This window comes from Mandrillus leucophaeus, unplaced genomic scaffold (genome assembly GCF_000951045.1).
Source record: "Mandrillus leucophaeus isolate KB7577 unplaced genomic scaffold, Mleu.le_1.0 Scaffold803, whole genome shotgun sequence".
NCBI lineage: Eukaryota > Metazoa > Chordata > Mammalia > Primates > Cercopithecidae > Mandrillus > Mandrillus leucophaeus.
Window position 1 is genome coordinate 861,504 of NW_012108731.1, and position 12,580 is coordinate 874,083.

At 45.3% G+C, this 12,580-nt stretch overlaps 1 protein-coding gene across 4 annotated transcripts in view; it reads right to left on the reverse strand.

Moving 5' to 3' along the window:
- Window positions 1-3,980: 3,980 nt before the first annotated feature.
- KIZ (kizuna centrosomal protein) overlaps window positions 3,981-12,580 on the reverse strand; it is a 121,404-nt gene continuing 112,804 nt past the window's right edge. For all 4 annotated transcript variants that reach the window (XM_011967605.1, XM_011967604.1, XM_011967603.1 and 1 more), the window contains 2 exons: window positions 6,286-6,329; window positions 3,981-4,120 (listed from right to left, as the gene is read on the reverse strand). In XM_011967605.1, the coding sequence (XP_011822995.1) occupies window positions 4,023-4,120; window positions 6,286-6,329 (142 nt within the window). In that variant the 3' untranslated portion in view covers window positions 3,981-4,022. The remainder of the gene's footprint in view (window positions 4,121-6,285; window positions 6,330-12,580) is intronic.

Genomic DNA, 12,580 nt, shown 5'->3' on the forward strand with positions numbered 1-12,580 from the left:
TGGTCAGGCTAGGCCAGAATTTTCCTGTGGTAACAACCTCCCAATTCCAGTGGTGCGAACATGATCAGCGGGGAGGTCTGCCCGTCCTAGTCACTGAGGCACCCAGGCTGATGCAGGCTCCACTTGTCCCATGCTGCCATGGCTGCTGACCCAGGAAAGAGGACACAGAGAATCACACATAGCACTAAACCTTCTCACCAAAAGTGGCATCAGTTACTTGTGTTCACATTGCATTGGCCAAAGCAAGTCATGTGTTTCCATTTAACTTCAATCCTTGCCAGGCACACTTCTCCTTCCTTGCCTTCTTAGTGTTACTGACAACTTAGTATCCATATTGTTCTTCACTTGGCTGCCTTATTTATGTATCACTTTTGACCAAGTTTTCTAAAATGAGAAGTTTTGATGAATAATGTCCTTTTTGACTCTAAACTTCAAAGACCATGTGATCTCTAAAAGCTTTTCCAGTCCTAAAATAGCATGATTCTAAATCCTTCCATCGTGTGCTTTGAGCCATAATGTACCCCCTTATTTATGTGCAGAATTACCATTAGAGTCAACTCCCATTATTTAATAATGGTGGATAGGGAAGAGAGAATATAGAAAAACAATGCTGGAGTATAAAGCTTAAAAGTTTTAAAAACCAAAGAATGAAATATTTTCTTATTAGAACAACTAAGCCAGAACAACATAATGCAAAAAAGAAAAAAATAGAAAAGAAAAAGAAAAAAACAAAACAAAACAGAAAAACCAAACAGCCAACATTCCTTGCCTCCCATCAGATGGATAAAAACACGGATTTCAGAGTTGAATTTATTTCCCCACAGTAGATAGTTGTCTTTCTAGAAGAGTGATTCCCACAGGGGTGCCTGCTAAAAATGCAGATTCCTAGTCTCTGCATCAGCTCTGGGTTTCTATGCTAAGCAAGCAAAGTGTCTGGGACATAATAGGGTGCTCAATAAATAGCAGCTGTTTTATTAGCAAATTAATAATACACAAATTATACCTTTTTAAGAAGAAAGAAAAAGGAAACCCATGGCAGGATTTTTCTTAGTTGCCAAGGGCAATATCAAGACAGCTGCTGCAGAAACTCAGGTGTGAAGGCTCAGATGCAGATGGCGATGATGGCAGGGAAGAGACAGGAAGGGCCTTGGTAATTTGAGTGAAGAGAAGGAAGAATAAAGGAGTGAATCAAAGACAACTCCCAAGTTCTTGAGCAGGGTGAGTGACAAGCAGGAGGTGATTTAAAAACGAAACACAATGCTTTAAAAATCATTTCAGTTTCAGAGATTCTGAGGGCCCAAAGGAAGCCAGAGTAGTCACATGACCCACCATGACCCCCAGGCTCCTGAGTTGCACAATTAACTTCTGACATTGACTAAAGTGACCATTTAAAAGAAAGTGTTGCACCAAGAGTTGCCTGTAGTCACTCGAGTCACTAGACCCCAAGATGTATGAATTACCAATTTCCTTTTTCTAAACAGTATTGACATGTAATTTACATAGCATATAATTCACCTATTTAAAGTGTACAATTCAATGGTTTTCGGTGTATCCACAGAATTATACAGTCATCAGCACAATGAATTTTAGGACATTTTCATTATCCCTCCCAAAACTCCTCCTATCAGCAGTCACTCCTCTACCGACCCCAGGCCTAGACAACCACTCATCTGTCGATGGATTTTCCTACCCTAGACACTGCATAGAAATGAATCTGACATTATGTGGTCTTTTGTGAGTGACTTCTTTCACTTAGAATAATGTTTTCAAGGTTCACCCATGTTGTAGCATGGATTAGTACTCCATGCCTTTTTACTGATGAATGATATTCTATTCTATGGATATTCTGTTTATCCATTTATAAGTGATGGACATTTGGGTTGTTTCCACTCTTTGGTTCTTACGAATAATTCTTCTGTACACATTCCTGTACAAGTTTTTGTGTAGATATGTTTTCATTTCTCTTGGAGTAGAATCATTAGGTAATAATCCCTCTATGTTTAACCTTTTCAGGAACTACCAGAGTGTTTATCAAAGTTGCTGCACCATTTCACATCCCTGCCAGCGATTTCTCCACCTCTTCATCACTTGTTACCTGCCTTTTTGATTCCAGTCACGCTAGAGGGCATGAAGGGGTACCTCACTGTAGTTTTGATTTGCACTTCCTTGAAGACCAATGATGCCACGCATCTTATTGGCCATTTGTGTATCTTCTTTGGAGAAATATCTATTCAGATCCTTTGCCCATTTTAGAAATTGGGTTGTCTTTTTATTATTGAGTCATAAGAGTTATTTATGTATTTCTGGATACAAGTCCATTTTTAGATGTATAATTTGCAAATATTTTCTCATTCCATAGATTGTTTTTTCACTTACATTTTTTTTTTTTTTTTGAAATGGAGTCTCACTCTGTCACCCAGGCCGGAGTGCAGTGGCGCTCTCTTGGCTCACTGCAACCTCCACCTCCCGGGTTCAAGTGATTCTCCTGCCTCAGCTTCCCGAGTTGCTGGGACTAGAGGTATGTGCCGCCATGCCCGGCTTTTTGTATTTTTAGTGGAGATGGGGTTTCACCATGTTGGCCAGTCTGGTCTCAAACTCCTGACCTCAAATGATCCACCCACCTTGACCACCCAAAGTGCCAGGATTACAGGCATGAGCCACTGCACCTGGCCTTAACTTTGATGGTATCTTTTGCAACCACATCTAAGCCTTTGCGGTCATATCTAAGAAACTGTTGCCTAATCCAAGGTTAGATAAATTTACACGTTTACTACTTTTTTTTTTTTGAGACCAAGTCTTGTTCTTGTCACCCAGGTTGGAGTGCAATGGTGTGATCTTGGCTCACTACAACCTTCGTCTCTCAGGTTCAACCGATTCTCCTGCCTCAACCTCTCAAGTAGCTGGAATTATAGGTGCCTGCCACCATGCCTGGCTAATTTTTGTATTTTTAGTAGAGACGGGGTTTCACCATGTTGGCCAGGCTGGTCTTGAATTCCTGACCTCAGGCGATCTGCCTGCCTCAGTCTCCCAAAGTGCTGGGATTACAGGCATAAGCCACTGTGCCTGGCCACCTATGTTTACTTCTAACAGTTTTACAGTTTTAGCTCTTATATTTAGGTTCTTGATCCATTTTGGTTAATTTTTGTACATAGTGTGAGGTAGGGATCCAAGATCATTCTTTTGCATGTGGCTATCCATTTGTCCCAGCATCATTTGTTGAAAAGACTATTCTTTACCCCATTGAGTAGCAGAAATTGTCACCCTTGTCAAAAATTAGTTTACCTAAATGTGACAGTTTGTTTTTGTATTCTCAATTCTAGATACATATGAATCAACAGTCAATATTCCATTGATTTCTGTTTATCTAGTACCACAGTATCTGAATTACTGTAGCTTTTCAGTAAGTTTTGAAATAAGGAAATGTGAGAAATCCAACGGTTTTTTTTTTTTGAGACGGAGTCTTGCTCTGTTACCCAGGATGGAGTGTAGTGGCGTGATCTCGGCTCATTGCAACCTTTGCCTCCCAGGTTCAGGCGATTCTCCTGCCTCAGCCTCCTAAGCACCTGGGATTACAGGTGCATGCCACCACACCTGGCTAATTTTTCTATTTTTAGTAGAGATGGGGTTTCACCATGTTGGCCAGGCTGGTCTCGAACTCCTGACCTCAAGTGATCCGCCAGCCTCAGCCTCCCAACTGTATTTCTTTTTCAAGATTGTTTTGGCTATTCTGGGTCTCTTGAATTCCACATGAATTTAAGATCAGTTGGCTAATTCGTAACATAGAAACTACCTTGAATTTTGATGGGCATTGCATTTATCACTTTGCTTCATGATGACACTTAAAAATGAATATGCAAGTTCATATTTATGTCATAAAATTTCACTTGAATAGCAATGTAGTCCTAAGTTTTCCTATGAAACAATTAGAAAACTTAAAAGAACATATTCATTTTGGACATCACATATGAACATAGGGTTTCAGTTTGTTTAAAGACTTTATTTACAACAGATGTCACAGCATGTTAGTCATAAAAATCATCAGAATCATCGGTGTTATGGTTTCTAGGGCGTAAAGCAGCCTCAATTTCTGAGTTACTGTCGTCAGACTCATCCCAGAGGGCTGGAAAATAAAACCAGACAGTCATTTAACATTTCTGCACTCTGGTTAAGAGCTTACAAAACAGCAGAGCACGGAAGGACTGGTTAAGTGGAGTGTCGGTCTGCAAAATGCCTAACAGGGACACCACGTGATATACCTGACCAGACACACCCAAATGCATGTCACACTGCACAAATTACACAAAGTGTGTCCTATGCACTGTTATGGAAAACAATTTGCAGAATACTTCCTTTTCCCTTCTGTTGTGCCCAACTCTTTATTACAGGATAGGGATTTAAAGTCAGGGTTACATGGAAGCAGGGTTCCCTGGTGTGCTGTATCAGCCTGATGCCGCCCCACCTCAGCTGTCCCTCCACTTTTATCTCCCATTCTTCTTTATGAGAGTAGAGAGGAGAAGGGAAAGACGTGACAGAGGAATAAGCAGAGATGGTTAGCCTGAGACAGGGCTTTGGTTCACATCGTTTACTTGAGAGGTGAACCCAGGAACCATGGAGACAGTGTAACAAGGAAGACAGGAAGCCAATGAAGGGTATGATGATGAGTGGGTGCCTGGCAGTGAGTGGACAGGCAGGGCTCAGCCTGCTGGGGCCCTCTGAGAGACTGCAGAACTCTCCCCAAGGTTGTCCCAGTGAAGAGCAAGGGAGCGGGGTTACTGATCCACCAACTTGCCTCTGTTGGTTGAGGGTTGCTCTCAACCCAGGGCATCAACTCCGTGGTACTCTGGGCTGCCTTGTGAGGGCTGAGCATGCTCCTGCAGCCAGAGAAAGCCCTCAGGCAGAGAGACACAGCTGCTTGGTGCAGGAAGCTGTGGGCGTTGTGAATGGGAGCTGAGGTGCCGTGTGGGTGGTCTGGCAGGATGTGGTGGTGGAGTGCACCGCGTCTACCGCATCAACAATCCCCTAACTCTGCGGGCACACGCATGGCAACACCTGCCAGCTCTGTGCTGACTTCTCATATGCGACCCGATCTCATCCTCACACCAGTCTGGCAAGGTAAGTATTAATGTTTCCATTTCACTGAGCAAACAAATGGGCACTGAGGGGGTTAAGAAATTGGCCACAATCACTGCCTGTGAGTAGCCAAGCTGGGAGTCCCACCCAAGTCATCTGACTCAAGCCCGTACTCTCCATCACAACCCACTGGGTACTTGTCTCCCCCACAGTAGGTAGCTGTCCTTCTAGAAGAGTGATTCACACTGGGGTGCTTGCTGAAAATGCAGATTCCTAGGCCTAGGTTCTACAGCAGCTCTGAATTAGTTTCCACGCTGCGTTAGCAAAGTGGGTGCTAAATAAATAGTAGGTATTTTTGTTATTGGCAGTAAAACTATTAATCGAATTATACCTTTAATTTAAGGTACAAGCAGTTTAAGAAGACAGGAGCTGAGAGAGCCCAAGCTGGGCAGGGGATATGCCACAGTGTTAGGGTAGAAGGAAGGCTAGATTTTTCCTGTGAGCTGGGGGTTGAAGGATGAATAGGAGCTCACTGGGCTGAGGAGAAGGAAAAGGAACTCCCTAGAGAAGGAACAACACGGGCAAAGGTACAGAGGCATAGGTGTGGTACAGCTGAAAAAAGCTGACTGTGGCTTGACCCAAACAGGCGACCTTGGGAGGAATAAGCTGGAGAGCAGAGCTGAGGCCTCCCAGGAATGGAGAAAGCTCAGACTACACTGCAGGCACGGGGAGGCATCGGCAGTCCTTACACAGGAAGGTCGGGGGAAGCCAGGGTCTGGAGGCTGGTGGCCAGGTGAAGGACAGTCAAGAGCTGGGAGGAACTCGGTATGAGGAAACCAGTTAGAGTTACTCCAAGAGTCTGTCCAGTCATGAGCAATGGGTGCTTCCGAGGATGGGGAGAGTCAAGAAACATTTTATTGGTAAAATACATGGTGCCGATAATTAATTAGACCTGGAGGCCAGGATGCCCTGCAAATTCATACTTGCAAATTACAATGCTCTGCCCCTGAGGTCCATGGCACCTGTGTGGTCCTGTCTGTGAAGAACGGAGCCTCCAGAAGCCCTCAGGCTCCACCCCAGGGAGAACTGCAATGGCAGTCCCTGTGAGCATGCCCGCTTCAGGACTCACATGAGGGTGTAAACAACAAATGCATGTCACAGAGTTTTTTGGTTAAAACACAAAAAGAAAATCTGTTGTCCGATTATCTCTCTTACCATTAGATTTTAACTTGATCATGGGTTTCTTTTTGTTTTCATGCCTGCAAAATAAAGAAACAGTCTAAGTTCTGGGAAAAAAAAAAAAAAGACAATGAAACTAGTATTTTCATAATGAATGCATTAGAGAAGGAGCACTTTGATTCACTGGAGGCCAGAACTTTACACTTACTTCCCAGAGTTTAAAAGTAAAGGGAAAATATCGGGATGCAGCGTGGCCTTGCTGGGAGGGTCGCTACTCAACAGCATTGCTCCCGTCCTGGGTGTGTCCCCTCAGCAGGTCTGCATGGCCCACCCCGCGCTGCTGAGCTGTGCCTGTGTAGGGCCATGTGTTCTTGGGGGTCTTGGGGGAGGATGATCGCATGGGCCCCTGAGGCAGAGGACCGGTTTCCCTCAACAGTCTTCTGGAAGACACTGATGCATGAAGCTTTAGTGCTTTCAGGCAAGCTAAAAATGAAACACTGACAGTAGGGAATTCAGGATGTTGGTAAGGAAGTTAAAATACTGAGTCAAACCAGTGGCAGCAATACTAACAGCCTAAGGAAGGAGTTCAACACAAACACCTGGTAGAGGGCACTGCAAGTGTCATACAAATGCTAGTGTTCATGGCATCCAGGACCGAGTGACTTCTCGACTGAGGCCAATATGGCAAGAAAACTGGCTCCACAGGATATGATTTCTCTGTGTGCCTTTTCAGGAGTTTTTGCAATTTTAATGAATTTAAAAGTCTCCCCAGGGAGCAGCACTCGAATGTTTTATGATGCTGAGATTTTTTAAGAATTGCCTGAATGGTCACAGGAGATGTTGGTAGAGAAACCATTCTTGATGCATAGTTTGACGCTTTGCCCTACCCCACGTACCACCACTGCCCTTCTCAAGGCCAGGGCCTTGCTCTTCTGACAAAGGAAACCCTGTAAATATCTTTTCCTTCCCTTTGGGCCAAGTCTGGTTGACTTTTGGCTTAAAAATCTACCTTTTGCTATAATTTACTGTTTTTTCAGAACAACATGCTTCGCTAATGTATCGTTTTCTAGGCTATCTTTCAGTGTTCCCTTTAAATTTAGTGCCTGTTTCTTTAATTGCCATGACTGAGTAGCACTCACAGCCATTTCTCCATGAAGCATGGAAGACTCCTACGAGCATCTGGAAAGGCCAGCAGCTGACTGACAGTCCTGGAGCTGCCAGGATTGTGGGGACCTGCCAGTGAGGTTAGCCTGAAAGAACCCGTTTTACAGAAAGTGACACACACATCACACACACACTAAATGCAACCGCAGGGATGTCTATTATTTCCCCACCTCCCGCTATCTGAGGACACTGAGCTAGGTGCTGCAGGAGAGGGTGGATTATAAAAATGCTAGGAGGGGTGGAAAGAGGCTAATTTGCCAGCCACGGTCCATATAAGAAGAGCCACAGGGGGAACAGGAGAAATCTTTGCCAGCTGGGAGGACGAGGGCACTGTGGCAGGCAATCGGGGGAGCTGCAGGACCACAGAGGAAGCCAGGCACCTCCAAAGGCAGAGGCCTTCACAGGCCAGGACTGAGGAACAAGGTGTGGCAGCAGGGAGCCCCTGACACAGAGCTGAGGCCTGTGTCCACTGAGGACACAGTGGCAGGTGAGCTCAGCTCCATCTCAGCAAATGGTACCCCCGACCCACTAGTCCCCCCAAGCCCCTCTCCAGTCTCCACTCCTCCTTCCTCCACACCCAGTCTGGCCCTCGGTCCTGCCAATTCCCCCACCTCCCCACAATACTTCCTGCAGTCCTCGCCAGTTCCCTGGGCACTGCCAGCACACTGGGCAATAAAACTATCAGCTCTCGCTTCTTTCTCTGCAACAACTTCCTAACTAGTGACACACACTCATCTTGTCCCCTACAATCCATTTCCCACTAGGCAATGAGAGTGAGCTTTCTGAAATGCAAATCTGGTCACTCCACTTCCTTGCTTAAAATTCTTCAATGCCTTTCCACTGATTTCTGCACAAAGACCTAAATCTCAAGCAGTGCCTCCAAGGTGGATCCCCCAGGAGTGTCGTGCTGTCCTCCTGGAGTCTTCCCACTTCTGACTCCCTATCTTCACCACTGAGTCCTCGTCAAGTTGCTGTTTCACATCCACTTGTGCAGCGAACAGATGTGCCACTCCTCCCCCTCTGAACTGCAAGCTCCATGCGGGCAGTGACCACACCTGTTTCAGCTCACCTGGGTAACGCGGTGCACAGCACTTAACAGGTGTTTAGTATGTTTACTTGGAATGAACAAGTGAACCTCACTAAGCATAGGGCCCTGCTTAAAGGCATTTGATCAATATTCAATTATATAATACTTGATTTACATATTTCTATTTAATATTGCACTTCAGAATCAAGTTTAAGTTTCTTTGGCTTCCCTGCTGGCAAAGAAAAAAATAAAAATAAAAACCCAGAAAAGCTAAAGGGGGGGAAAAAAAAAGGAAAAAGTCATGCACAAGGCTGTAAACACAAACAACATGAGAACCATCTATGCGCGTGTGTGTTAGTTGTCACTTAACTCATCAAAAGCAATCAGTCAGCAACGCTCAGTCCCACCACGGAGGTGACCCACTGAGCATTTCAGGGACCTCGCTTCTGCATGTGGCACTCTAGGAAAAAATGATTTCCTGAAGCCATGTCTCTATGAGGCCACTTGAACTTGCTTTTTCTGTTTGTCCTGTGGTTACACAGTGTGGCTTTGAGAACATTTAAGCCACAGGGAGCCAGTAAACATCCCAGTGAAATGTGAATTAATTGTGTAATGGTTCTTAATTGTCTGTGTTACTGGTTTTCTCACAGGAAACATGTTTCAGAGCTAAATGTGCGTGGTGCATGGTCCACCCACGGAGACGGGCAGAGCGTGCTTTTCAGTGTTTTGTTCTCCACTCTCATATCTAAGAGGCAATTATTTTTCCTTTTGGGAAAATCTCTGAAAGTCAATGTGACCCTGCAATTCATAGTTGATTTTTTATTATACAGAATTCTTAGGGTCAACATTTTTTTTCTCTAGGTCATGCCTAATATGTAAAGCTAAGGCAAGGCTGATGGAGAAGCCTGAGAACTTTCTATGGTGTGCTGGACAGAGCCAACTACTTTGGCTACTAGAGTAGATGAAAGAAAAACAAAACTGCAAAACTGCATTTCAGAAAGTAAAAGAAATCAAAGAGTCAAGGTTGTAGGCCATGGGATACGGTCACCATGTGGTCTTATGTGCTCGGAATCTAACTGCTGAATCTTTGCTGAGAGTGTAGAAGTAAAGTTTTCATCTTGTAAGGCAGAGGTTTTCTGTAAAGAACCAGAGAGTAAATAGTTCAGGCTTTGTGGGCCATACGGTCTGCCACAACTACTCAATTGTGTTTGTAGCATGAAAACAGCCATGGACAATTTATAAACTAAAAGATGTGGCTGTATTCCAACTAAACTTCATGTATAGACACCGAGATTTGAATTTCATATAACTTTCACATGTCATGAAACATTATTCTTTTAATTTTCATCCAACCATTTAAAATGTGAAAACCACTCTTAGCTTGCGGGCTGTATGGACCCAGGCAGGGGCCTGGGCATGGCCCAAGGGCCATTACTGCTGTAAAGAATTGCCTCACATGAGGCCCATGCTGCAGGTCAGAGAGCCTGCCTTTCCCCGCACCGTGGCTCAGGGCGACTCTTGGAACCGCGGAGGGTAGACTTGGTATTTTTTCCCTAGAAGTTTACAACTGGACTGGAGGTCCTACTTCAAAATAAACCATTTTCAGCAAGACACTGCAGATGATTAACTGAGTAAACTAAAATATAACCATGTTCCACTCTTCTCATTTGAATGGGACAATTGGCTGGGTGTGGTGGCTTACGCCTGTAAGCCCAGCACTTTGGGAGGCTGAGGCGGGTGATCGTCTGAGGTCAGGGGTTCGAGATCGGCCTGGTCAACATGGTGAAACTCTGTCTCTACTAATAATACAAAAATTAGCCAGGCATGGTGGTACATGCCTGTAATCCCAGCTACTCAGGAGGCTGAGGCAGGAGAATCGCTTGAACCTGGGAGGCAGAGGTTGCCGTGAGCTGAGATCGCGCCACTGCACTCTAGCCTGGGTGACAGAGTGAGACACCGTCTCAAAAAAATTTAATTAATTAGTTTTAATTAATTAAAAAATAATGGGACAATTATCTCTGCAGAATTTCCCAGTAGCTTTGGTCATTTTTTCTCCCAGCTGTGCCAGGAATGCCCCATTCCCATTAGGGAGGTGCTCACTTGCCGTTCTGCTGTGCTGACTTCACCACATCTCCCCCTCTACCTAGCCCTTAAGTCATCTCATTTTGGATGCATTTTGGTAACTGCTTATAAATTCCCCTGCTATTGATAAACCAGATTAGGCCAATGCTAATCAACGTCACTTTTGTTCTCAACCTTGTTAAACTTAAGAAGTTAGGCCTAGCCAGGACTTCAACAGAACAGGTTTTATCTGAGAGCAGCCCTGGTACACAGTGAACACTCTACACATGGAGTCAGGATGACACAGTGTGCTATGGAAAACAGTAACAATTACGTGTCAGTGGTTCATTTTATATGAACAAAAGGCTAATGTAGCTAGAATTGGTCTACACAGTCAACATCAATATAAAGTTAGATGGTAAGGATGACTGACAATAGTAGGTTTTGCTTTGTGGAGCCAATAAGTAAAGACAAAAATGAGACACGGAATACCCAAGGCCAAGAAACCCACTATTCAATTAGAACACGGCATTCACAGATTATCAATCCAGAGCCTTCACTGTACAGTGGTGGAGCCCAGAGAGGTTGAGAGATGTGTCCTAAGACACACAGAGTGAGCCAGCAGCAGAGCAGAAGTGGAACAAAATGCTCTTCCCAGGACACTCCTACAAACGCACACGTTGTAGACACCCGCCCCACAGGGCCTCCTGAGCAGCAGTAAAACAGTAGGGCAGGGAGAACCCTGCCGCAGCATGTGCCTGGCTATGTGATCTGCTTTCAGAAGCTGAGACAGAATCAGCTCTGGGGCCAGACAGACTCTGCTCACTCGTGATCCTGGGCAAGTTCTCTACCTCTTCAAGCACCAGTTTTCTTGTCTGTGGAATGGGGACAGCAATGCCTTCCTGGAAGTGTTCTGAGAAGTTTGCAGACAATCTTGTGAGAGCCTGCAGAAAGCAGACTTCAGTAAGCAGTGCCACTGCACTGTCAGCACATGTGGATCAACAAAAGCATGTGCTCAGTTTGGTGATGTGCAGCCGTGGGTTCTAAGTGGAGGTGATGAGTACTCACGCACAGGGGCCGAGGAATGGGAGGTTTGGGGACAGACGGAGAGAAGACAGGCCTGAGATGCATGAAGTTTCTTCCTCGAGGAACCTGACAAGTGGGTGCCCTTGAAATGGGAAGAGACAGGGCAACTGCCTCAGCCAGGCCTTCCAAGAGCAGGGACAGAGCAAGGCATCGGACTCTGTGCTGGGGCTGCAGCAGCAAACAAGACAGACTCGCTCGATGCCCTTGAGGTGCTCATGCTCCAGTGAGGAGACTGACACCAGAATAAATACCATGAAATGGGCTGAAAAGGCAACTGTGGGGTTGGCTGAGAACTGATGACAGTGGAATTGGGGGATGATGTTCCAGGCCTCCAGCATGTGCCAAGAGCTCTCATCAAGGTCAGGGCCCGAAGCCAGACACCTTTCCATCAGCAGACAAGACAACAGCCAGGAAAGAACCCCAGTGAGACTCCGCAAGTGTGTTCACACAGGTCCTGCTTCCTGAAACTGGAGATGCATGAGCAGACGGCATATTCACAGTCATCACCAGTCTCCCTTTGAAAATGTATGTGTCCACACACACACACATTCACACACACACTCTCTCACACACTCTCTCTCACACACACACACTCTCTCTCTCTCACACACACACACACACTTATGCAGATAACTGTATGAAATGCATGATTCCCTGCAGCTCAAGTACATGATGCCATACAGAAGTAAGGGAACTTGTACAAACTGACTTTTATTTAAAAAAAACAAAACTAGAGTGAATGGTGCAGCTATACATCCATGCTTACTCACTCAGGAAGTGCAATGACTATCCAGCACTGGTGATTAAGAAACCCGCTGCTGGGCACGGTGGCTCGCTTATAATCCCAGCACTTTGGGAGGCCGAGGAGAGAGGATCACCTGAACTCAAGAGTTTGAGAGCAGCCTGGGCAACCTGGCGAAATGTCGTCTCTACCAAAAATACAAAAAATTAGCCGGGCTGTGGTCCCAGCTGCTTCGGAGGCTGAGGTGGGAG